Genomic DNA, 26,342 nt, shown 5'->3' with positions numbered 1-26,342 from the left:
TGTATAGGAAACCCTGGTTGCTGTGGGGAAAACCTTGTGAGCCTGCTGCGGGTTTTCTAGAATCTGCTGTCACACAGAAGCGCCTCTTCTCCCGTCTCTGCTGCCGGCCACGGGGACAGCCTCCTGTTGCTGCCGTACTGGCTTTTTCGTGGGCGGCTTCCTCCCCCCGGCAGGCTCCTGTCGCCCGCCCCGTGTTGCACTCTGTCCCCGTGTGCCCCGCGCCTCCTGCTTGCGCACCTGGCTTCGCGGCGCTGTGGGCCAGCTCTGTGCATTTGCTGCCGGGCCCCGGGCTGGAGCGCCCGCCCCGCGCCGCAGACAGACTCGCGCCCCCTTAGCACTGGGTGTTGCTCTTTTCTTTGTGATGTTCAGTGTCCCGTCCGAAGTGACAGGCCGGCTGGGTTTTGTCTCCACTTGGTGTGTTTGTTCTTAGGGCAAAGCATGAGGAGCGCTGCTCCCGGGGGCTGAGCCCCCAGCCCTTAATGACTGGGCCCTTGGAATTTAAACTCCTGCCCTTATTTTTTTGCTTATTTTGTTGTTTTAGGGTATTTTCCTTATATAAGTGGATTGTGAAACATCAAGGAACCCGTGTTTTCGATTTTAGCTTACTGTGACGGGACTTCTCCTGTGCCTGTCGAGGCTGAGGGACCTGTGACGGAACAGATTTGAAATGGACGATTCGGGTCCGTGCTGACCTTGACTCTGTCTTCTCTTACAGGCGATGCGAGAGGGTCGTCCTGCTGCCGAGATGACAGCCGTCCGGTCTCCAGGGGAAGATGCAGGTCTGCGCTGCGTCAGTGCGTGTCTGCGTCGAGAAGCGGGTCGCGGCGGGGCTCCCGGCAGGTGGTGGCCCGCGCCCTGAGGCGAGCTGGTGTGCTCCCCGCGTGCCTGCCCCTTCGGTGGGGTTCATGGTCTGCTGCGCTCCTTCGCATTCAAAAGATGGAGCTCATATTCCACGGCTGAAGATGGTGGACGTTTGGTGGCACAGATGAGCCTTCGGATCAGGTTTTTACTCATCTCTGACGACGCGGCCCGAGTAGTTATGGTCAATTATGGAGAATAACCAGGAAACTCATCCCAAAAGGGATGGTGAATTGGTTTCTGATAAAATAAATTTTAAAATAGAAGAGGAAGATGGTGTTCGCATCCCTAATCACAGTCTGGAAGGAGTGGCGATTAAGAGGGAGCAGGACAGGCCCGGGGCGGAGCGAGGTGGGGAGCAGACAGAGGCGAGGGAGGCGGGCGGGGACCGCGAGCCCCCCGGGCAGTGCCTCCCCGCCGACCAGGAGGAGGAGTACGGGGCTCTGTTCTCCCAGTACAGCAGCACACTGTACGACGTGGCCATGGAGGCCGTGACGCAGAGCCTCCTCTCGGGCCGGGGCGCAGGCTCCAGGAAGAAGTCGCCGGCCTGGAAGCATTTCTTCATCTCCCCGCGGGACAGCACGAAAGCCATCTGCACGTACTGCATGAAGGAGTTCAGCCGCGGCAAGAACGAGAAGGACCTGAGCACCAGCTGCCTCATGCGGCACGTGAGGAGGGCGCACCCCACCGTGCTGGGCCAGGAGACCGGCGGCGGCGGGCCGGCCCTGCCCTCCCTGTCGCCCCCGCCTCTGCGGCTGCCGCCACCGCCCGCCGACGCCGGAGACCTGGGCGCCGCGCGCTCACCCCTCAAGCTCGCCCCAAAGCTGGCGTCCAAGGTGCCGTCCCCCGACGACGTGACGGAGGAGCCTGTGGTCCCCTCCGAAGACGTCCCCCCAGACACGTCTGCCCCTGACAGGTACGGGCGGGAGGAGGCCCTGGGGGGGCCGCCGCACCTGCCCCCGCTGCCGGGCGAGGAGAGCGCGGAGAACGGGCTGGAGAGAAACCCGCCGCTCCCCAAGGGCACGTCCGGGTCCCGCAGGCGGTCGGCTGTGTGGAAGCACTTCTACCTGTCGCCGCTAGACAACTCCAAGGCCGTGTGCGTCCACTGCATGAACGAGTTCAGCCGGGGCAAGAACGGGAAGGACCTGGGCACCAGCTGCCTCATCAGGCACATGTGGCGGGCGCACCGCTCCATCGTGCTGCAGGAGAACGGCGGGGGCTCGGGCATCCCGCCGCCGTACGCCGCGCCCCCCACGCTGCTGCCCGCCCTGCCGCCTCCCGACGGAGACCCGAGCTCCGTGGCGTCCTCGCCCGGGCAGCCGGCCCGGGTGTCCCCCTCGGCGTCCTCCTCCCCGGACCGGCTGCCCGAGGAGCTGCAGGTGCGTCTGAGCGTCGGCGACGCGCTGGCGGAGGACACAGCGCCGGCCTCGGACAACGTGGGCGCGGCCTCGCTGGAGTCCTCCCCCGAGAAGCTGCAGGCTGGCGGCCTGAGCCCCGGCCCGCTGGACTGTGGCGCTGGGTCCCAGCAGAGCAAGAAGGTGATAAAGAGGCTGAAGTCGGAGGTGTGGCAGCACTTCTCGCTGGCGCCCACCGACAGCCTCAAGGCCGTGTGCCGACACTGCGCCTGCGTCATCAGCCGGGGCCGCAGGGGCGACGTGGGCACCAGCTGTCTGATGCGGCACCTGTACCGCCGGCATGCGGACGTCGTGGGCGCCCCAAAGGGCGCGCTGGGCGCCAGCCTGGCCAACTCCCCCTACGCCACGTTGGCCTCTGCGGAAGGCGCCGCTTCCAGATCGACTGACCTGCCCTCCCTGGTCCCGAGAAACAGTCCGGTCCTCTTTCCTGTGAGCAGCAAGAAGACCTCCAAGCTGTGGAACCACTTCTCCATCTGCTCCGCGGACCCCACGAAGGTCGTGTGCCTGCACTGCGGCCGCACCATCAGCCGGGGCAAGAAGCCCACCAACCTGGGCACCAGCTGCCTCCTGCGCCACCTGCAGCGGTTCCACAGCGGCGTGCTCAAGGCCGAGGCGCCCCGGGTCGCGCGGGCTTCCTCGCCCGGCCCGCGGGGACCCCTGAGCGCCCAGCTGCCCGGAGCCGCCTCCTTCGAAGACCCCAACGAGAAGTTCTACGATTCTCATCCCGTTGCCAAAAAAATCACGAGTCTCATAGCTGAGATGATTGCACTTGACCTCCAGCCATACTCCTTCGTCGACAACGTTGGCTTTAACAGGCTGCTCGAATACTTGAAACCTCAGTACTCTGTGCCCTCCCCGTCCTACTTCTCGAGGACGGCCATCCCAGGGATGTACAATAATGTGAAGCAGGTAGTCCTGTCGCACCTGAAGGAGGCGGAGAGCGGCGTGGTCCACTTCACGTCCGGGATCTGGATGAGCACGCAGACCCGCGAGTACCTGACGCTCACCGCCCACTGGGTCACCTTCGCGTCGTCGGCCCGGCCGTACCGCGAGGACCACCACGGCTCGGCCCTGCTGGACGTGTCGCAAGTGGACTGCGACTACAGCGGCAGCAGCATCCGGAAGCAGCTGGAGGGCTGGTGGGAGGCCTGGGTGACGTCCAGCGGCCTGCAAGTGGGCATCACGGTCACCGACAACCCGAGCATCGGGAAGACGCTGAGCGAGGGGGAGCGGGCCGGCGTGCAGTGCTTCAGCCACACGGTCAACCTGGTGGTCAGCGAGGCCCTCAAGAGCCAGCGCATGGTCCAGAGCCTGCTGAGCACCGCGCGGAAGCTGTGCGAGCGGGTGCAGCGCTCGCCCCGGGCCAAGGAGAAGCTGGCGGAGCTGCAGAGGGCCTACGGGCTGCCGCCGCACCACCTCCTGCAGGACGTCCCGTCCAGGTGGAGCACGTCCTTGCACATGCTCGAGCGGCTCGTCGAGCAGAAGCGGGCTGTCAACGAGGTGTCGGTCGAGTGCGGCTTCCGGGAGCTCATCAGCTGCGACCAGTGGGAGGTAATGCGGTCCGTGTGCCTCGCGCTGAAGCCCTTCGACGCGGCCGGCCGGGAGATGAGCGCGCACGCGTCCACGCTCAGCCAGGTCATCCCCATGATTCACATCCTGAACCGCAAGATCGAGATGCTCTTCGAGGAGACCATGGGCATCGACACCATGCTCAAGTCCCTGAAGGAGGCCATGGTGAGCCGGCTGGCCGCCACCCTGCGCGACCCAAGGTACATCTTGGCCACGCTGCTGGACCCGCGCTACAAGGCCTCCCTGTTCTCGGAGGAGGAGGCGGAGCAGTACACGCGGGACCTGATCCGGGAGCTGGAGGCGCTGAACCCTACCTCAGACAACACGCCCATCCCCAACGGCTGCGACGCGGGCGCCCCCTCGCAGGGCACGGTCGGGGAGGAGAACCTGTGGTCCCTCATGGCCAAGATGACGAAGAAGGGCCCCCGGGAGAAGACGAAGGTGCCTGAGGACATGGTGCTGGCCTACCTGGAGGAGGAGGTGCTGGAGCACGGCTGCGACCCCCTCACCTACTGGAATCTGAAGAAGGCGGCCTGGCCGGGCCTGGCCGCGCTGGCCGTGCGGTTCCTGGGCTGCCCGCCCAGCATCGTTCCTTCTGAAAGGCTCTTCAACACACCCACAGAGAACGGCAGCTTCGGCCAGTCCAGGCTCATGACGGAACATTTTGAAAAACTCATCTTTTTGAAAGTGAATCTTCCCTTGATATACTTCCAGTATTGAAGCTCGCAGCGGAGCCGCCGTCGCCGGCCACCGTCGCTGCCCGGGCGCCCACTGTCTGTCCCGGGGAGGCGGCGTGCCCCGGCGGGCCCCCCACCCCGTCCAGCGTCACTGTAATGCCTACGTGTGCCTTACTGCCGGTGCCGCAGCCGGGCGTCGCCGCGGGCCTCCCACGGCCTGCGAGGGAGAGCCTGTCTTGCCGCCGCCGATGAAATACGATGATTCGGGTTTCACTCCCAACTGTAACGTGTTTTTTAAAAGTGGGGGCTTAGTAATGTGTTTTACTAGAACGGCAGAGGAGATGTGAGCAGTTTTATTCTGTAGGCTTTTTATTCAATTATGTAAAAACCACAAATCAGGTACTGTATTTTAGTTTAAGAATTGCTTTAATTCAACACAGCAGCTTTTGTGGCTGTTTAATGAAATCTGTAAATAAGAGGTGGAGTTCAAGCCATCCTGGCTGAGCAGGTTCTAACTGCAGGCTCTAAAGCGTGTCGAGTACAGAACATTCTGGAACATGGTGTTGGCTGCCACGGAGGTGCGGCGTCGGAAGAGGAAAGTAACCTCAGACGCGTCCCGCCGTGCCAGTTCTGTAGTGACTGGGTAGAGAGAGCGTCCCGGTCTGTGCTTCTGCTGCATTCAGGTTTTACACGGTCGACCTTGGCCAGAGCCCCGGACACCTGCTGTCGAGCCCACGCGCCAGGGGCCCGCACGCAGCGGTCCTGCCGAGGGCGCCCAACCCTCGGACCTGCTGTCTCGACACCAGGGAGCTATCTTGAAATTTGTGCACTGACCCCACTGACCCCAATTTGATCAAATCATGTATAAAACTGTTTCTAGAAGAGACGGCTCATTAACAGGGAGGAGGCTGTTCCATCGCAGTTGTAGGAGTAGCCTTAGCCTCTAGATCTTTATATAACAGGGAAGGTTCAGCCATCGCTGGCGTGTCAGAGTCCCAAGGACAGCAGAATGAAGCGTCAGTTGTCATTCTTTGAACGATGATCTGTCTTCAGAATTTTTGCTTCAACATCTAGAAAAAAGGGTTCATTTTCTTATTTCAAACCAGTTCAATACTCCGGATGAAACAAGTCACTCATTTGCCTGTGACCTTTTAGAAAAGTTGTTTTGTTAAAAAAGGACCTATTATTAATCTGGATTTGCATTGACTATGTTTTAGTGTATTTATAAATGGTGAACACAGTTTCTGAAATTAAACTTTTTATTTGCAATTTTCTACTGCTGGAGGACACTGGCTTTTTATTCTGAGGATGACAGGAGGGCCGTCCCCACCCCCACCCTGGGAGCCACTCGCGCGGCCTCCGGAGTTGGGAGTTTCGGCCCGGCCTCCACCGGGGGTGGGGCGGGGGTAGGTGGAGGTGGGATTCTCGCAGCCGTGACCGTGTTTCTGCTAACGGGAGCGACACGGCGAGACTCCCGGGTCTCGGGTTCACAGTGAGTGCTGATGTGCGTTGGGAGCCAGAGGGGAAGAGTCCACAGGCAGTGCCCGGCGTCTCCGCCGTGGGCCCCACACACGCCCTGCCCGGGCCCCCACAAGCACGGCCTCTGTCCAGACGCCCACGGAGCCCCGGCCAGGGACAGGCTAGGGAGCCGCGCGGCCGTGGTGCTTCCCCCGGGGGTCGCCGTGAGTGCGCGCCGTGATGCTCCAGGGGAGCCTTCCCCAGTCTGGGGCTCAGCCCGCCGTCGGTCTTCCCCGGCCAGGATCTCCCCAAGCCGCAGGAAGTGAGTGCCCGAGTCCACAGCGGATGGTGCGAAGTTCGGGTACTGGAGCCCACGACTTTCCCAGAAGGAGCTCGTGTCTGTTTTGCACATGGAGCCGTGGGGTCCTCCCGTGGGCTGAGGTCAGGACCAGGGCTGGAGCACCAGGCGCTCACGTGTGTGTGTGTTTGGGGGAGGCGGGTCTCCCGCTCCCAGTGGTGTGGCTGGGACTCTGGGGGGAGCCTGGGTGCACTCGTTCAGGCCTCCAGGGTCGACGCGGGTCTCCACCTGGGGGAGGGTCTGACCACACGAGGACCGCAGGCTGCGGGCGGGCAGGACTCCCAGCCTGCTGGTGTTGGGGAGGTGCCCCCGCCAGAGCAGGGCTCCGGCCCTGGACCCGCTTGGGCAACCCTGGCTGCCGGCTGTGGGGTGAGGACAGAGCTGGACTCCGCGTCCCAGCCGTCATGGCTGCGGGGCTGCATGTGGGCAGCAGGGGCGACCTGCTGGGCGTCCTGGGTTGTCCCCTGAGAGGACGGAGCACAGGGTGACTGCAGCACGCAAGCTGTTGTTCGCTCGGTGTCCGAGGGACCATCGCCCTCCAGGCCCAGGCCAGCTCCTGGCACAGAGCCGTGGGGAACGTGGACGTGGTCCCTGCTCCTGAGAGCCCGTGGTCTAGACTCTGTCTCTGTGAAGCTTTCCTGGGGTGCGGCCCTGGCCGTCCACGCTTGTCCCACCCCCACCCCGCCCGCCTGCTGCCGCGGAGCCGTGTGGGCAGACGTCCGGGCCCTCGGAGCACAAGCCTGTGCAGCTCGCTGCTTCTTCGCTCCCGAGCTGGTCTACTCCTCTGCCCAGCTTTAAAAACCTGTGGCCTTGGGCTGCCGCTGTCCGGTGAGGCGTGCGGCCGACAGGTTGTGTGGGAGGCCCCTGAGCCCCACGCATCTGTCCCTGTGTGGCCGGTGGGTGGTTCTGGAACCGTGGCCCCATCCGACACCGTGGGAATGGCACACCGTCCCGCGGGAAGGAGTGGCCGACGTCGGCAGCGGTGTGTGAGGGGGACGGTGGCCGGCCTGTTGAGGACAGCGGGTCCGCTGTGCGATGTCCGCCTGCGCTCCGCTCAAACCTGACTCGGAGCGGCCTGGTTCACGTGCGGGGCAACACTGCGGGTCAGCGGGCCAACTTCCGTGTTCACTCGTAGGAGAGAGCCTTTTGTGTAAGCTCGGGTCTCACCCCGGTGAGTAAATGGATGTGAAACACTGGACTTTAACATTCAAATTCCCTTCCCTTCCCCTTCTGACTCTGTGGCGGCAGCCGGTAGTAGACTGGGCCTCCTTGAGAGCCATCAAGGCCAGAGAAAACAGGAGCAGGCACCCCCGGATCCAAGGAAGGAGCCCCAGCGAGCGGAGACCCCTGAGGGACATTGGCTGGCGTGCTGAAGGTGGTGGCCTGAGCTGGACGCGGTGGCCCCAGGCAGGGAGACCCAGCAGTGACACAGCCAGGAGCCCAGGTGCTGGACAATGGGGGAGCCTCAGGAAGGGCCTCGTGCCAGGCCGCTGCCCCGAGGCAGGTCCCCGCTCCCCGAGGTGCGTGTGCCCGGGATGGCAGCTCCGAGGGGGAGACGCGACCGCGGGGCCTGCTGCTGTGGGGGCCCCGGGCTCCAGAGCCAGCGGGAGACCAGCTTCCACACAGCGAGCTCAGTGGCGTCCGGGCAAGTAAATGTCTTCCAGTGAAAAGATCCAGAGCGTCTGTAGCTTCAAGTAGTTCAGTCTGACGCTCAGCGAAAACACGAGACACACCAAAAAACCAGCTATGACCAAGGACTGCGGGACAGACGGGAGCAGACCGGAGACGACTCGGGGGCATCCGAGGCAGAGCTGAGACGTGGGCTGTGACGGATCCGCTCAGGAAGGCTGGTGGGGATTGTGGCCGGAGAGTGAAATCCTGTGAACAGAGAACATTCGACCCGTCGGGGACTCAGTGGGCAGGTCTCGTGTCCGAGGGTGGGTCGCCCGTGGCTCTGCCCGGCCAACCCCGCCGTCCACGGCCACATGCGCCAGCCCCAAGCGGGCCCCGTCCACCAGCTGTGCTGCCAGCCAAGGACACGGAATTGGAGACAGAGACACCTTCACGTCCGGAGGGACTCCCGCCGGCGCTGGCATTCGAACAGGAGCGCGGGGGCGTCGGTAGGGCTCTAAGTGCCGGGGCCCCGTCATGTTCCCGGAAAAGCCATGTGCTCAACGAAACATGACTGAAAGTCACCACCTTCCCTGTGACCCGCAGAGGGAGCTCTCCAGGCAGAAGGAAGGACAGCATTTCTGGTAAAAGTGGGGAAATCAAAATGAGGACTTTCGAACAGTCCCGTCCAGGGCATGAAATACAGCGTCTCAAAGTGCTGGTCCCGCAGGTTTGCCCGCGGTGAGCCTGTCCCGTTCCCACGGCGCTGCGACTTGTGTCCCGGAGGGAGGCGTGTGCTTCGTGGGGACTTCCGGGTCAGGAAGCGTTCTGCGTGTTGATGTCGCGAACTCCACTGCGTTTTCCTTAAACATCGAAGGGGTTTCCCGTGTTTATCAAGCTCCTGACCGTCAGCGACGCCGCGGCCGAGAGGAGGCCAGCGGTGTGAGGGGTGCGCCCGGTGGCCTGTGCCCGCGCGGCCTCGTCCACGATCGGGACGCTGCTGGTCCCGCTGCCCGGCTCCGGCGGCGCCCGTCTGGGGTCCGGGCTTCCGGGGCTGGAGCGGGCCTGTGCTCCCTCGTCCCCGCCGGGCCACTGCAGACGCAGGCGTCCTGTCCCCAGTCGCGGCGCCCCTGCAGGGCTAATGGGCCCCTTGGCCGCTCGCCACCTGCGCGGCCCCCTGATCCCCAGGGTGGCTGAGGAGTCCGAACGTGCCTGTCCTTTCGTTTTCCTACTTCCCTTGGTACTTGGTCCTCCGTCACCAAGTTCCATGGGAGATCCAGACAGTATTTTGATGGACACGGAATTGAATTTATATGTCATTTTGGGGCATATGATGTATTACATGTATATTCCAACAACATATTGTTTATTTTTTTATTTTTAATTTGAGATTTTATGTATTTGACAGAGAGAGATCACAAGCAGGCAGAGAGGCAGGCAGAGAGAGAGGAGGAAGCAGGCTCCCTGCTGAGCAGAGAGCCCCATGCGGGACTCGATCCCAGGACCCTGAGATCATGACCTGAGCCGAAGGCAGAGACTTAACCCACTGAGCCATCCAGGCCCTCGTATTGTTTGTTTTAACACTGACCTGGGGCTTCTGCTCCCAGGCAGCCAGTGGGTCACCAGCACCAACCCCAGAGTGACCCGCCCAGCCCCCAGTGCTGGGCCCCCCGTGGCCTCCAGGCCACCTCCCCTCAGCCTCGGAGGTTTGCATAAAGCACCTTGCTCAAGCTATTTTTTTTTTTTTTAAGGATTTCATTTATTTGACAGAGAAAGCGAGAGAGGGAACACAGTAGAGGAGCGAGATGGAGAAGCAGGCTCCCCACAGAGCAGGGAACCCAATGCGGGGCTCGATCCCAGGACCCTAGGATCATGACCTGAGCTGAAGGCAAACGCTTAGGCCTGAGCCTACCGGCCACCCCGTATGCAGTTGTTTGGAAGCTCCGATGTATAAGCTGTTTCATAAAACGCAAACTGGTTTTAAAAATTATTTTATCTTGGGGCGCCTGGGTGGCTCAGTGGGTTAAAGCCTCTGCCTTCAGCTCAGGTCATGATCTCAGGGTCCTGGGATCGAGTCCCGCATCAGGCTCTCTGCTCAGCGGGGAGCCTGCTTCCTCCTCTCTCTCTGCCTGCCTCTCTGCCTGCTTGTGATCTCTGTCTGCCAAATAAATAAATTAAATATTAAAAAAAAATTATTGCATCTTCAAACGATCCCTGTCTTGCAGGGTCACTGCAAGTCCAACACAATGACCCTCCTCCCGGCGCCCCTGAGCGGGTCGTGCCGGCCGCGGGAGGCTCACCTCGAGAGGGTCAGCCTCCCAGGAAGGTCCCGCGGACAGAGTGGGGTCTGCGGAGAGCCTTGGACCACGGTGCTGACCCAAGGCCCCAGCCACTTCCACGGAGGGCCGACCATGCTGACCACGACCCAGCCCTGCGGCGCGTGTCCTGTGGAGCTGATCTGTTACCCGCCTCCCCGAGTCTGGAACATGACTCAGTGTCTCTAGCCTCCACATTCCTGCCGGCTGGGGTCATTTTGTGGCGCCAGCACGAGCTGGCTTGGGTGGTGGCATCACAAGACCGCGCACCTGGTTGGGTGCAGGAGTCTACCAGGCCCCTCGCTGCGAGCCGTCTTCCCTTGTAATTAAAAAGTGTGTCGTGTGGAGGCCTTTGAGACGATGTAAACACCCCAGTCCCCATACCAAGTGTGATCTGCTTGTGTTTAAGGCACATTTAAGATCTCACTTATGAGCTGTTACTCTCGCTCGTGTGCACAAATTCTCGCCCGCTGGACTCGCAGCTCCCTCACCCCTCGGGGGCAGATGCTCCTGCTGGGCTGTCCCTAATGGCTTCTGGATCTTTCCGGAAGGGAAGTGGAAGAGGTACAGGTTACCGTCCCCATGGTGACATTGGCCAAGAATCACTGTAATCATGGGGTCGGTGATGGGCTTGGCCCGGGCAGCATGACCCTCAGGCAGGCCGGACGCAGCTCCTGGGGGAGGGGCTCTGCCGCAAAGACCGAGCCCAGACCCAGTCGTGCCCTTCGGATTCACGTCCAGCCCGCGAGAAGACGGCATGGAAGCCCACGTCAGACAGCAGCAGGGCGCAGTCAGAGGGCTACCGTGCAGGGCCCTGCACAAGATGCCGGATGCTTGTTTCCTAAGCTAGGGTCAGTGCAGGAGGGGCCTGTGGACACGGCCGTGCGGGCGGCACTGGGATGCCATCCCCGGCCCGAGTGCAGCCCGGCCAGAGCTCCGGTTGGCAGCGGCCAAGGTGTGCAGATTCCAGGCCCGTTCATCTCGGTCACTGTGGGCTCTGAGCTCAGGAGCAGCTCCCAGCCCCTCCCCGCCGCCGGCGGGCAGCTGTGCACCTGCTCCTGGAGCAGCTCGCACAGCTGGAAAGCGCCCTGTCCTCCCCGGAGCCCGGCGCCAGCGGCCCGCACGCCAGCGGCTCACAGCTCCTCCCGACCAGGGAGGTGCAGACGGAGAGGCAGGCGGCCGAGGTGTGCGCCCCGCTCTTCCGAAGCCGCTTGCGGGGCAGGCGGAGGAGGCAGACATTAAAGACGGGCAGGTAGGGGCAAGCGCCCACACGGGAGAGTCAGGTGTGACCAGCCGTGCCGGGGGACGCTCAGACCCACGCGAGAGGCGCCGCATTTCCACCTCTGGCTGGTCCTCGGCGCCGTCCGCCGGCAACAAAGACGAGGGAGCAGCCGCCGCAGCGGACAGGGAGGCTGCGTTCTGCGGGCTTCCTGGACGGGACGTGGTGAAATAAAGCATCTCTGAGCTCGAGGGTATGTCACAAGAGTCTTTGAAGACTGAGAATAAGGAGAAAGACTGGAAAACACCAGCACAGAACAGGCGAAGACTATGGGACAACGGCAAGAGGAGTGACATCCGTGCGGTGGGAAGAGGAAAAGCAAGGCAGGGAGCAGGGGGCGCCCGCAGCGACGGCCGAGGACGTCCCCGGCTGCACGCCGCACGCACGCGCCGGCCCAGGAAGCAAATGGCGGGAAGCACAACAACTGGCACCTCTAACTGTAAACTGCCTTCCGTCCGCAGAAGATCACACACGCGCGTCCTAAAGCCGCTGGGCGGAAGGTGACCTGACCTGTGAAGAAACGGAGATCAGAGCCACACCTGACGCTTCAGGGATCGCGCAAGTGCCAAGAACACGGACCAGAGACTTAAAGTGTGGCGAGAAAAATCCCACGCAGGACTCCACATGCTGGGAAAACATTCTTTTTTTTTTTTTTTTTTTTTGAGATTATTTATTTATTTATTTGACAGAGAGAGATCACAAGCAGGCAGAGAGGCAGAGAGAGAGAGGGAGAAGCAGGCTCCCCGCAGAGCAGAGAGCCCGATGCGGGGCTCGATCCCAGGACCCCAAGACCACGACCCGAGCCGAAGGCAGCGGCCTAACCCACTGAGCCACCCAGGCGCCCTGGGAAAACATTCTTGAAGATGAAGGAGAAATAGACTTTCTCAGAAAGACACTGAGGGCCGGGCGCCTGCTCAGTCTAAGTCTCTGCCTTCGGCTCTGGTCATGATCGCAGGGTCCTGGGATTGAGCCCTGCATCGGGCTCCCTGTTTGGCAGGGAGCCTGCTTCCCCCTTCCCCACTCCCCCTGCCGATGTGTCTCTCTCTGTCAAATAAATAAATAAAATCTTTAAAAAAACCAAAAAAGACACTGAGGGAATTCGTGGCCAGCAGACACGTTTGGAAGAAGGTTATGGGAGTTCATTAGAGAAAAGGAAAATAATATAGCTCAGAAACTCAGATCGACAGAAAATGAGGAAGTAAGTTAACATTTTATTCTCCGTCTAACCACTAAGTTTGTTCAAAATAATGAGGTCAACAACGCAGAATTAGGTCTGCTTACATATATACGAAATACCTATCTTAATGCTTATGTAGCACATATAAGAGTGAAGTGAGTGCCAGCAGTGGCACAAGGTATAGGAGAGAAGAATTAGGGTTATTTAATAATAAGGTGCTCATGTTACCCATGAAGTGGTGTAGTGTCATTTGAAAATACACATGGATTAGCTGCAAATATGTATTGTAAATTCTAGAGCAATCAACTACCAGAAAAAAGTAAAAATGAAGTAGAACAAATATGCCAAAGGAGAGAAAATGGAATCATAGAAAATGCTCAGTTAAAGACTCACAGAGTAGATCAAAAAACAAGACCCAACAACATGTCGCCTACAAGAAACCCACTTTGTTGCTTGTTTTTTGGGTTTTTAAGTTTTATTTATGTAAATAATTCCTTCACCCAACACGGGGCTTGAACTCACCAATCCAAGATCAAGAGTTGCATGCTGTAGTGACTGAGCCAGCCAGGTGTCCCAAGAAACCCACTTTATCTTTTTTTTTTTTAAGATTTTCTTTATTTATTTAGGAGAGAGATATAGACAGAGAGAGACCACAAGGAGACAAAGCAGCAAGCAGAGGGGAGAGAGAGGGAGGCTCTCCGCCGAGCGGGGAGCCCGATCCCGGGATCATGACCCGAGCCAAAGGCAGCCGCCCAACCGACTGAGCCACCCAGGTGCCCCGAAACCCACTTTAAATATAAAGACACGTACGGACTAGAAGTAAACGAATGGAGGAAAGTCACAGGTACCATGCTAACAAGAGATCAAAAGAAAGACTTCAAAAAATCTTTCAAAAGATAGCCGACCTCAGAGGCAGGAAAGTAATGCGATAAACAAGGCAGGGTATTATAAAATGATGAAGGAGTCAGTTCTCTAAGAAGACACAACAATCCTTAACGCACCTAACAACAGGGCATCAAAACAGAGGAGGCAAAAGAAAAGAGAATGACAAAGAGGAATAGCTGAGTCATGTCCTCTCCGGAGGCTCAACAGCCACCTCAGAAACGAACGGACCCAGCAGGCAGAAAATCAGTAAGGACATTGCTGAACTCAACACCATCAATCGGCTGGATAAAAGTGACATCTGCAGGGGCACCTGGGGGGCTCAGTGCGTTAAAGCCTCTGCCTTCGGCTCAGGTCATGATCCCGGGGACCTGGGATCGAGCCCCGTGTCGGGCTCCCTGCTCAGTGGGGAACCTGCTTCCTCCTCTCTCCCTGCCTGCCTTGGCCTGCTTGTGATCTGTCAAATAAATAAATAAATAAATCTTAAAAAAAAAAAAAAAAAGTGCCATCTGTAGACGACTTCACCCAACAACAGAACACACATTGTTCTCAAGTTTACATGAACATTCACGAAGATGGACCACATTCTGGGCCATAAAACACCTCAACAAATATAAACTAGTAGAAATCCCACATCTGCTCTCAGAGCACGATGGAGTTAAACTAGAAATCAGTAGCAGAAAGACGACTGGAATATCCCAAAATACAGGGATATCAAACCGCACACTTTTTGATTCTTCTTGAGACAGAGCGTGCACACACAACACAGGTGAGCAGGGTAGGGGTGGGGGGCAGAGGCAGAGGGGAAGAGAGAATCCCAAGCAGACTCCACACCCATTTCAGATCCCAATGCAGGCTCGATCCCGTGCCCCTGAGATCATGACCTGAGCTGAAATCAAGAGTCAGATATACAACCAAATGAGCCACTCAGGCGCCCCTAAACAACACACTTCTAAACAATGCATGGGTAAAAGATGAAATCAAGAGAAATTTTAAAATAATTGGAAGTAAATGAAAATAAAAACGTTATCAAAATTTGTGGGATGCTGTGACAGTACTGCTTAGAGGGAAGTTTAGCATTGAATGCATATATCAGAAAGAGGAAAGATCCAAAATAAATACTCCTAAGTTTCTACCTAGGACAATAGAAGAAGTAGAACAAATTCTGTCCAAAGTAAGCAGAAGAAATAATAAGAATCAGTGCCGTAATTCACGAAATCAGAAACAGGAAATCCATGGAGAAAGTCAATGAAACCAAAAGCTGGTTCTTTTGAAAGGGTTAACGAAATTGATAAATCTGCAGCCAGGCTAAGAAAACAAAGAGAAAGGACACTGATTACTAATAACAGAAATGAAAGAGAAGACATTACTACAGATCCATGGATGTTAAATGGATAATAAAGCACAGTGCAAACAACTATGCACACAGACTCGATACCCTAGATAACAACGGACCAATCTCGTGAAAGACCATCTGCCAAAAGTCACACAGGAAGAAATAGACAATGTGAACAGGCCCGTATCTATTGAAAAAATTGAATCAACAATTAATAATTTTCTAAAACAGAAAGCACCAGGTCCAGATCAGTTTACTGGTGAATTCTACCAAATATTTAAGGAGAAATTAAACAATTCTCTGCAATCTCTTCCCGTGGATAGAAATAGATGGGATACTTCCTGCCTCCTTCTGCAAAGCCAGCATTTCCCTGACACCAAACCAGACAGAGACACTACGGACCAAAATCACTCATGAACAGAGATGCAGAAATCCTTAAAAAAAAAAAAAAAAAAAAGCAAATCAAACCCAACAATTTTATGTAAAGAATTATATACCATGACCAAATGGGATTTATCCCAGGTATGCAAAGCTGGTTCAACATTTGAAAATCTTTAATCCATCAGATCAACAGACTAAACAAGAAAAATCATATGATCATGATAGAGAAAATGCATTTGACAAAATCCAACACTGATTCATGATAAAAGCTCTCAGTAAACTGGGCATAGAGGGGATGTCCTCTCTTACCACTCCTTTTCAACACTGAACTGGAAATGCTAGCTAATGCAATGAGACAAGAAAAGGAAATAAAATGTACACAGATTGGCAAAGAAAAAATAACTCTTTATTCAAGGTCACATGATCATCTAAGTAGAAAGGACAAAGTGACTGATAAGAAGAATTGATAAGGAACTAAGCAATTATAGTAAAATTGCAGGAGACACAGTTAATATACAAAAGTCAATTTCTTTCCTACATACCACCAATGAACAAATGGAATTTGAAATTAAAAGCATATCATTACATTATCACTCAAAGAATTTAAATATTTAGGCATAAATATATTTTTTAAGATTTTATTTATTTATTAGAGAGAGAGAGAGAGAACAAGCAGGGGGAGCGGCAGAGGGAGAAGCAGGCCCCCCTGCTGAGCAGGGAGCCCGATGTGGGGCTTGATCCTGGGACCCTGAGATCATGACCTGAGCTGAAGGCAGATACTTAACCAACTGAATCACGCAGGTATCCTTAGGGCATAAGTCTTAATAAAATATATACAAGGCTTCTATAAGGAAAAGAACAAAATTCTTCTGTATTTTTAAGATTTTATTTATTTATTTGACAGACAGAGATCACAAGCAGGCAGAGAGGCAGGCAGAGAAAGAAGAGGAAGCAGGCTCCCCGCTGAGCAGAGAACCCGATGCGGGACTCGATCCCAGGACCCTGAGACCATGACCCAAGCCAAAGGCAGAAGCTTTAACCCACTGAGCCACCCAGGCACCCCAGGAAGAGAACAGAATTCTGATGTGCAAAATCAAAGAATTAAATAAATGGGGGAGGAATTCTATATTCATGGAAGACTCAATACTGTCAAGATGTCAAGTCTTTCCAACTTGATCTGTGGATTCAATGCAATCTTGATCAAATCTCAGCAAATTATTTTGTGGATATTGATAAAACAATTTTGAAGTTTATACAGATAAGCAAAATAGCCAACAGAATACCGAGCAGAACAGAGTTGCAAGACTGTCATTACCTGACTTCAAGAATTACTATAAAGCTAGTTAAACAGGACAATGTGGTATTGGCAAAAGAAAATTTAAATAGATCAATGGAACAAAATAGCCTAGAAATAGACCTCCATAAATCCAGTTAACTGATTTTTGAAAAAGGACTAAAAGCAACACAATAAAGCAAAGACGGTCTCTTCAACTAATGGGGCTGGAAAAACCGGGCATTCACTCGCAAAAGAAAAAAAAAGAACAAGAACCTAGGCGCAGACCTACACCTTCATAAACGTTAACACGAAACAGATCACATGCCTAAATGTAAATCCAAATTATAAAATCCCTAGAAAGTAACATAGGAGAAAACCTAGATGACTTGAGGGTGGAGATGACTTGTTTTTTTTAAGATTTATTTATTTATTTGACAGACAGAGATCACAAGCAGGCAGAGAGGCAGGCAGAGAGAGAGGAGGAAGCAGGCTCCCCGCTGAGTCCAATGCGGGGCTCGATCCCAGGACCCTGAGATCATGACCCGAGCCTAAGGCAAAGGCTTTAACCCACTGAGCCACCCAGGTGCCCCTGAAGATGACTTTTCAGATACAACACCAAAAGCACAAAAAGAGGGAACTGATAGCTAGACTTTGTTAAAACTAAAATTCTCTGCTCTATGAAAGATCCATGTCACAAGAATAAGACACACCACAGGACGGGACAAAATATGCAAAAGCTGCCTCTGACAAAGGGCTACTATCCCCGATGTACCAAGAACCCTTGAAACTCAACAGTAAGCAGATTGAAACTTCAATCCCATTGAAAAAGAGTCTTAAAGATATCAGCAAACACAGAGACGTACAGACAGCAGGTAAGCATCGCGTCACGTGCACCCAGCAAGTGCACCATGAAACGAGACGCCCCTGCACGTCTGTCAGAACGGCCCAGGGGCAGGACACCGACACCGAGCGCTGGCCGGACGCGGAGCAGCAGCAGCTCTCAGCACGGCTGGCGGGACACAGTGGTGCAGCCACCGTGGAAGGCAGCTTGGCGGTTTCTTATAAAACTAAATGTACTCGTATTTACACAAAGGAGCTGGAATCTTAGATCCTCACAAAAGTCTGCACAGAGTTATAACGGCTTTTCTCAAAATCGACCAAACTTGAAACGTGGATATTCTGTTTGTGACCTCAGATCTGAGGCAATGGTGGCCCGTGAGTAGGCGGACAGCCACGTGGAGAAAGATAAAATACGGTCCGCCCCTCACACAAACGGAAGCGACCTCAAACGGACCCGAAGTCTACAGGCAGAAGTGACGGACAGAAAACAGGGTGCAGCCCGAGCATGGGAAAATCTTCCCAAATAGGAAGCGGGTCAAGAAAGAGCAGTAAACACGTGTGCAAATGGGAAAGTGAGCAACCTCGTGCCCAGGAAAGTGCTTCATAATCAGTCAGAAGACAAGTGGCAAACAGAGAAATTAGCTGCAGCATATACTGGATGGAAGGACCAAGCACCCCAAAAAGTGAAGAGTTTTTATAAAGTGAGGGGAAATGACCCAAGTCCAATGGAAAACAGATACGTGAACAAAGAAAACATGTGAGCAGACAACGTACAAAACCAGATGACTGTTCATCCTACGAAGAGGTCCACCTTCACTCCTGAAGGAATGAAGAGAAGTCCACGGAGACCCCACGGCTCCCCCGTTAGGGCACAAGGGGTGAGTTAGCGCTGTGCCAGCCCGGGGAAGGGAGACGCGGCGATACCCAGCCCGACTGATGCACGTTTCCCCGAGAGCTCGCATCCCCGCTCGTTGGAATTCACCGTCAAGACACACCTCACACAGCAGGAAAATACGCGTCACACGTGGGTCACACGTGCAGCATGGTGTGAAGTTGCCAAGTTTTAGCAGCGGCCCAGCGCCACACGCAGGAGCCTGGCTGAGTGAGCCGCGGACACTCCCCCGGCAGAGTACTGGGCGCCAAGTCTCCGGGCACCAGGAGGCATGTCTGGGGGAAGAAAAAGGTGCCAACGAGAACAGAGCACACCGAAAGGAAGGGAATGAAGTCTGCGTGTGTTCGCTCATCTTCACGAAAAGGATGAACCAGAAAGCAGTGACACTAGTTATAAGAACGTGGAGGAGCCCAGGAGGGGGTGCCGTCCCCCCTCAAAGAGTGTGTCTTTGCGAGCAGCTGTTTCTGGAAGCGAGGGGGAGGGCGGGCAGGCAGGTCCCGAGACCGAATGCTAACCTTTCAAATGGAAAAGCAGCACACGGAAGCAGGAGGCTCCTCCAAGGACTTTGAAGACCCCGATCTGCCGACAAACCTGCAGTTGCGTAGCCAAGCCAGGGAGCAAACACCGGGAAACTGCTGGAGTTGGGGCTCTCACGTGGAGGGCGGGCGCGGACACAGAACAAGCAAGCGTGTGGCACCAGCGCATGCGTGGCAGGACACGTGGCGTGTGGCGTGGGGAGGGCCGTGGCCCACGCACGTATGTGCGATGACGCTCATTTCTGCACACTGTGCTCAGCGCCCCGTGGTGCTGGCTCCGTTCCAGGTACATCGTAAATACTTATCCAGTAAAGTGTAAAGATATGAGAGTTATCCCTTAAGACAACCTACACGAAGGGGTCTCTGGCAACGTTACTTCTCCCGAGATGTCTAATAAAGAAACATCTAAATTTTTATTCTTGTTCCTCCTTGAATTCCCCAGTTTCGTGTGGGATGGGAATGTCGTGCCTGTGCCCGCAAAGGCCTCGTCCTGCAGCGCAGGCAGGGGAGGGGCAGCAGGCACTGCGGTTCCCACTGTCCACCTTCACAAAGACTCACAGGATACCCCTCCACGGGGGCACTTTCTCGGGTGCTCCAAGAGGCCCAGGGGCAGCAGCCGAAGTGCAGGGCAAGGCCTGCGGTCCCTGCTGCCGTGACCACGTGTGGTCTTGCGCAGCCGTGGAGGAGCTGGGCTCTTCCCTCAGGCCTCCGTCCAGGGCACGTCCATGGTTCTGTTGTTTCTTGTATGGTCTCCTCTGCAGGGACGCTGGCGGAGCTCCGATGTCCTCAGAAGAACGCGGCCCTGCTCAGGATGGCCCACGGAGCCGCTCCAGAAGGACCAGCTTTGTCTGCAGGTTCACGTCCAGCGGGGGCAGCGTGGTCAGGTTCAGACTCACGCCAGTGGTGCCTGCGATGCCGGCCAGGACCCGGTGCGTGTCCCTGTAGAGGGCCAGGTGCGCGGGGGCGGCCTCCACGAGGAGGTGCGTGTAGGTCAGCATATGCCCAGACCCAGGCTGCACGTCCTCCCTCTTGTCATACCTGCAAGACCAGAGCGTGGCTGTACACCTGAGGCCCCAGGCCGGCTCCCGGCATCCAGGTGCCCCCAGGGAGCCTCGGCACCGCCTCTGGGAGGATCGTCTCGTCTGCAGTCATGTCACAGTGGGAACATACCTCCAGCCACTGTTGACCTCCAAAAACCGGGACACACCTGTCTGTGCAGCAGCCACGTCGATGTGCAGGACGACATCTGTGGAAAACCGCGTGTGCTCCGTGAGAACTGAGAGCTGCGTCCCTGGCCGGAGCTGCAGCTGGCCCCAAGCATGGCCCCGAGTGCCCACCTGTCCCGGGGAAACCCCAGCACAGACCCGAGCGCCCACCTGTCCTGGGAGACACCAACTCATGCAGTTTCCACATGGCCACGCCACCGGGATAGTTGAAGTGGGACACGTACAGGGCTACGGCCGAGTACGTGGCATTCACCAAGAGGTGTCCTATCACAAGGACGGAGCCCACCTTGTACAGCCAGGACTTCCTGTAGCTGTTCAGCCTGGCAGGAGAACAGTACGTTTCACAGAGACCAGCCCCGCAGCCCCGCCGCCCCGCAGCCCCGTTCCGGAGAGCAGCAGCCCCGTGGGACCACCCTGCCTACGGCCCGGGCACCCTCTCCGCGGGCCGCTGGCTCTGCGCTGGGCCGGCCCCCTCCCTCAGGAAGCCCACTCCCCCGTCTCCTAGCCCCAGCCCCCTCCCCTGCCTTTCCCCTTTCTTCTGGCCTATCCCCTGCCTGGACAAACACTCTCCCCACGGGGACAGCGCCCCCTGAGCGCCCCCCCTGCCGAGAAGTAGGCCCCGGGGACCACCCACCCGCCCTCAGCCTGCCCGGCTGCCCTGCAGCCACACCGTGAGTGTCCCTGCCGGACGGCCGAGCCCTGGACGGTTCGCACCGCCGAGTGGACGCAGGCCCGACGGACCTCAGACGGAGCAGAGGCCGGCCCCTCCCGCCCACTGCCCTCCCCGCTCGGACACATCTGTCCGGCTGCACACCGTCCCCGTGTGTCAGTGAGCGCGTGGCCAGGGGAGGGAGGACTCACAGGCAGGCACAGCCCCTGGCGGCCACCACGTTGAGCAGCGGGAAGGCGTAGATGACGAACCGCAGCTCCTTGTGCGGGAGCAGTGAGTACAGCGCCACGAAGCCCAGCGAGGGCAGCAGCAGCGCCAGCGCCCGCCTGTCCACGGCGCCCAGGGGCACGAAGAGCAGGCTGCAGCCCAGGCCGCGGGGCAGGGCCGAGTAGAAATACCACAGCAGCGGGGAGGTCTCGGGCGGGACAGTTAAGGAGGTCACACGCCAGCCAGTCCCCTGTCCGCGCGGAGGGGGCGGCACGGCCGACAGGGGCTCCTGCCTGCAGCTCCCAGACACCCCGGCCTCGCACCGCGCTGCACCCCGGCCTCCCCGTCGCCCACAGGATGGCCTGTCCCGAGGCGGGTGCACTAGGGACTCGTCACACTTTCCCCTGAGCTCACGCGGATGCTGGACTATCCCACAACCAACCCTGATGAGGTCCTAAGACAACCCCGAACGCTAAGGCAGAAACTCCGCATCCAAAAGCGAAGCGGTGCTTCCACAGGGAGGAAAGCAGCTCCCGCCGCCTCGCCTGTGTGGCCTGACCTACGGACACCCCTGAAGGATACTCCCCAGTTGGAACTTTTGTTCAGGACCGTGTTGTACCAGAGCACCTTTCCCTCCGGCCACACGAGACAGCGCCAAAAATAGGAGTCCACGGCGACCGTCAGTCCTGCTCAGACAGAGGATCCCGTAGGAGCGCACCGGCCGCCGCCCGAGCGGCTCCGGCTTCCCGGTTACGGGTCAGCATCCCGCGAGGCAGCCACACTGGCACGGATGCCACGCACCAGGCCTCCCGGGGAGCGACGCGCTCCTTGGGACCACTGCGCCCCCGGCCGGCCAGGCGCAGGGCCCAGCCACCCCTCCCGGCCCAGACACCGGGGAGAGCCTGGGGACAGAACCCCGAGCAGGAGTGAGGGCCTCCTGGGGGCAGCTCGGGCAGAACCGCCAGGGAGCCGCGTTCAGACTCCATCGCACGGCTCAAAGTTAAGGCGATTTCACTCAGTACAAACCCGCTCTCCCGAGTCGGTCTTCACCTTCCTACAAGCAGAGCAGCGCGCCCCGTGAGAACGGCTCCGGCGAGTCCCACTCACCCAAGCAGAGGAGTCCGGCCGGCACGGCACAGCGCAGGGCCTTCGCCACGGAGAGCCTCCGGGTGCCGAGAAGCAGCAGCAGCGCGAGGCCCAGCAGCAGGCTCAGCTCGGCTCTGAAGACGAGGATGGCGAAGGCCGAGAGCCGGATGAAGCGGGCCCACTTCAGCTGCAGCCAGGCCGTGAGGGCCAGCAGGACTGCAAGACACGGGGGCCAGGGCAGGCCGGTCAACTTCCTCACTGTGAAAGCCCCCTGGAACCCTCCGGAAGACAACATGTCGCTCAGACCCAGATGTGCTGACACAGGCTTGCGGGTTCCAGCCACGGCCCTGCGCCATCACGCAGTCTGAGGCCACTTCCGCAAGCCCGACGGCACCCACACCCCAGATGCCTGCGTCCCCGCAACCGGCCCCCTAGCTGCTCCAGGCCCCGGCAGCACACGTCCAGCACCAGTCTCGCCCAGCCTCCCTCCCGGGCACGCACCATGTCCTGCTGGCGCCCCGCCGCCCACCCTTCCACCGCATCCCACAGGCCCCGCTGCTCAGATTGGCGCAGACCCCCAGACCCACGCCACCCACAGCCTCTCATCCACCGACTCTCAGTCTCCTCGTGGCTCCCAGAGTGCGGCCGTCCCATGTCCCCGCAGGCAGCTCCTCTCAGCCAAGCGCTCACTGTCCACGCACCAGGGACCCTCCCAGGCAGCCTCCTGGGCCTCTTGCTGGAAACCGCACCCCCACCCAGCACGAGACCCTGCTCCTCGTCACAGGCCTGCCTGCTCCAGGTCATTTCTGAGATGCCCAGTGGGGTCCAGCTGTCCGCAGGCAGACGCGGCCCAGGCGGACGCCCCTGCCCCTGGCCGGCATGCCCAGTAGCTACCTACCCACAGGCAGGGCCAGCACGTTGGGGAGCGTCCGTGTGCAGTAGAACATCAGATGGAACTGTGTGGCCGTCACCCAGCAGAACATGGTGGCCACCGTGGCTCCAAACTGCCGCCTCACTTCCTTTTGTAAAGTCCAGAGTCCGAAGATGACCCCGAGTCCAAGCACAGCCCTGACTGAACAAACGTGGCAAGGCATGTGGTCAGCAGTGACAGGCGCGGGCCCAGGGAACCCGACAGGTTACCGGTGATGGCAAGTTAATGACCAGATGACAGTAAAGCCACCTTGAAAGAGGGGTGTCGACCCGCTACTGAAAATGGACAGGGCGCGGGGAACGGACAGTCTGGACCCTGGCACCCCAACCCCACAGCTCCGCTGTGACCGCGTGGCCCAGGGCAGGCGAGCCCTGGGGGACACAGCCATCGGGCAGGGTAGGTGTGTCCGTAGGTCAGTGTGACTGGCTCGGCACCCTGGAGATGTCACGTCACCCCGTCTGGGGCTCCTGGGACCCCACAAAGCCAGCTGAGCCTGTCTAGCTGCCCCACGTGACGGCACGATTTCCAGGGGTCTATGGACAGCCCCACAGTGTGTGCGTGTTTGTGGGGGAACCTAGAGGGTGTCTGCGTGTGGACAGGGCAAAAAGGCACCGGAACGGAACCGTGCTGGTGGCTGGCTCAACGAGGAGGGGGTGGGGCGGCGGCACAGATGCTCTGCGCCTCCCTTAACAGCTGTCCACCCAGGCGCACAGAAGATCCAGAACCCTCTGCACACGGTGTCCACGGCGACCCCCGGGGCCAGGAAGGAGGCCACTGCTGCAGACGGGAAAGCTCCGTGCGGTGAAGGGCTGCCTCGCAGGGGTGCAGCCCTGAGGGAGATGTCCCGCGCCCGCCGCACCCCTGCCGCTCCCGCCTGCAGCGTGGGAGCCAGTACCCTCACGTCGCGGTCTCAAGAGCAGGAGCAAGAGGCGCTCCGTGAGCTGTCCCAGCTGACGCCCCAGAAGGGCCCACGCTGCAGCTGCCCTCGAGCTCCAGACTGCTGTGGCGCGTGGCCAGGGATGGCCAAGCTTCTGACAGAAGGACACTCCTGAGGGAGGGAGCCTCTGCCGGGCTCCTGGAAAGCCCCCGACCACACCAAGGCCCTCCCTTCTGTCATCCGGAGACCCCTTACCCACTAGCTGAGAGTAAAACTTAGACGCTTCCAGCAGGGACAGCACGTAGACCACAGGGCTGGAGAGCACCGCCACGGCCAGCGGCCCGAGGAACGTCCTGGGGACCACTCCGGGGAACTCGAGATGGTCGTACTGCAGGGGGACGGGGAGGTCAGCGGGTGCCCGCGGCCGGGAGGCTGCGCGCCTCAGACGCAGGGCTCACCTTGTCCACATCCAGCCGGTGGTAAAGCAGGTCGTGCGTGGCCTGCAGGTTGAAGCTCTCCTCCACTTTGGCGTAGGGGCAGGCGAGGAGGTGGGTGGCGGCCACAGCCAGCAGCAGCCCCAGCAGCCGGCGCTGCCTGCCCGCACCCCACGCCCTCCTCCCAGCCATGGCGCTCTCCCTCCTCCCGGGCCGTCCTCAGCTGCGCCACTCCGGGAGCCCTGGGAGAAGACGGAAACACAGGTTCCAGGGTCTGCAAAGTCCCCCGAGTTAACACCTGGGGGAGCTGAGCGCAGGGCGTGTGCCAAGTCTCTAAACCACTGTTGTAAGCTCGGTGAATCGAAACACATCAAAAGAGAAAGTTCAAAGAAAAATCACGCTTGAGTGCCTTTCCTGGCTTAACCGGCTCCCTCACGCTGAGGTGTGGGAGGACCTTTCCAGGACCCAAGGCTTCCTTTGCAGAACTGAGCGGGTCCTCGGTGCAGCCGGCCCCGGGCTGGCCCAGCCTCTGGAGGGCCCAGCCCCCGCCCTTGAGAGGCTCCGATCTGGCAGGAGAGTAGGACCCCGTGGCCGGGGCAGAGAGACCAGGGACAGGAGGCTGTGGGGTGGGAGGGATGGGTCTGGAGGATGGCGCAGGGGCAGCCGCAGGAGGGCAGGAGGCGCGACCCAGAGCTCAGGGCAGCCAGTGGAGCCAGCCTAGAGGGGAGCTTTGGCCGCCTGCCAGGCTGCACCTGCCCTCACCCTGGGACCCTGGGAGCCTCGGGGCACCTGGGCGTGGCCCCAGACTGGTCCTGAACGCCAATCCGTAGGTGGCAAAAACAGGAAGGCATCCTTGTGGGGTTCAGACAGAGGTGTGTGCAGTGGTGACGCTGGGGGCGGGGGGTGAGATAGTTTTCAACTTTCAGGAGGGAAGGTGGTAAGCTCTTCTTCAAGTTTCTGGCCCCTGCCCTCTCTGTCTCTTTGTTTTTTAAGATTTATTTATTTATCTGACAGAGAGATCACAAGCAGGCAGAGAGAGAGAGGAGGAAGCAGGCTCCCCGCCGAGCAGAGAGCCCGATGCGGGGCTCGATCCCAGGACCCGGAGATCATGACCCGAGCCGCAGGCAGAGGCTCCACCCGCTGAGCCCCGCAGGCGTCCCTTCATGATACAGTTTCTGCTTCTCTTAAAACAGGCTTGACTTTATTCGGTCAACACCAGAAGGGCCGGGAGCTCGCTGCCTTCTGACCCGGGGGAGATGTACGCGGTCTGCGGCCCGGAGAGGCCACAGGGGATCCGAGAGGGAAGGGAAATCGGCGCCGGCGGAGCAGGGGTCCGGCCTCAGGTGGCGGTGAGGGGACGCGGAGCCGAAAGAGGCCTCGCTGGCCAGAATCCCCGAAACAGCCGCGACCCCCGACGGGCACAGGTGTGGCCCGGGCGTCCCCCTCCTCCGGGAGCGCGAGCAGCTTGAGCGCGCACTTCTCCCGTCTCCCGCTCCGGCGCGGAGCCGCTGGTCGGCGCGGCGGCCGCTGCCCGCGGGGCCGGCGCACGGGTCCCACGGCGGGGCCGGCGCACGGGACACGCCCCACGACCCCGGCAGAATCCGCGGCTCTTCCCCGGTCGTCCCCGCCGCCCGCGGTCACCGCGATCCCCCGAGGCCCCGGCGGCGGCGAGCCCCGAGGCCCCGGGACGCGGGCCCTGCACGCTCGGCTCCCCGCACCCCCCGCGCCGCCGGCCGCTGGGACGCGCACGGCCGTGGCCAGCGCGGTGTGGCTCCGCCGGGGGCCGAGGGCGAGCGCAGCGCCCCGGACGGCAGGGGAGGCGCCCCGGACGCCGCAGGCGCGCTCGGGCCGGCACCGGCGGAGGAGGGACCGGCGGGCGCCCTCCTGTCCGGCCGGCTCGCGGGCGAAGGGCCGTAGCGCAGGGGGACAGCCCCGGGCGGGGCACACGGGCGGCGGCTCCGGACCAGCGACGTCCGCGGCCCACGCGGGCCGCGGCTCTCCCGACTCCGAGCCCGGCTCCCGCGCCTCCCGCCGCCCTCCCCGACAGCCCG

General features: G+C 59.1%; 2 protein-coding genes across 7 annotated transcripts in view; one reads left to right on the top strand and one right to left on the bottom strand.

Moving 5' to 3' along the window:
* ZBED4 (zinc finger BED-type containing 4) overlaps positions 1 to 5,793 on the top strand; it is a 32,063-nt gene extending 26,270 nt beyond the window's left edge. For all 6 annotated transcript variants that reach the window (XM_059401750.1, XM_059401745.1, XM_059401748.1 and 3 more), the window contains exon 2: positions 716 to 5,793. In XM_059401750.1, coding sequence (XP_059257733.1) covers positions 1,050 to 4,562 — 3,513 coding nt within the window. In that variant the 5' untranslated portion in view covers positions 716 to 1,049 and the 3' untranslated portion in view covers positions 4,563 to 5,793. The remainder of the gene's footprint in view (positions 1 to 715) is intronic.
* A 13,456-nt stretch (positions 5,794 to 19,249) lies between these two features.
* ALG12 (ALG12 alpha-1,6-mannosyltransferase) lies at positions 19,250 to 24,533 on the bottom strand. Its single transcript, XM_059401751.1, has 9 exons — positions 24,316 to 24,533; positions 24,113 to 24,245; positions 22,948 to 23,121; positions 22,071 to 22,265; positions 21,546 to 21,649; positions 20,948 to 21,171; positions 20,237 to 20,406; positions 20,031 to 20,106; positions 19,250 to 19,898 (listed from the first exon to the last, which is right to left on the bottom strand). The coding sequence occupies exons 1-9, from the start codon at positions 24,481 to 24,483 to the stop codon at positions 19,667 to 19,669; spliced, it is 1,476 nt and encodes a 491-aa protein (XP_059257734.1). The 5' UTR covers positions 24,484 to 24,533; the 3' UTR covers positions 19,250 to 19,666.
* Positions 24,534 to 26,342: the final 1,809 nt, after the last annotated feature.

This window comes from Mustela nigripes, chromosome 6 (assembly GCF_022355385.1).
Source record: "Mustela nigripes isolate SB6536 chromosome 6, MUSNIG.SB6536, whole genome shotgun sequence".
NCBI classification, from domain to species: Eukaryota; Metazoa; Chordata; class Mammalia; order Carnivora; family Mustelidae; genus Mustela; species Mustela nigripes.
This window is presented reverse-complemented; position numbering and strand designations above follow the sequence as displayed.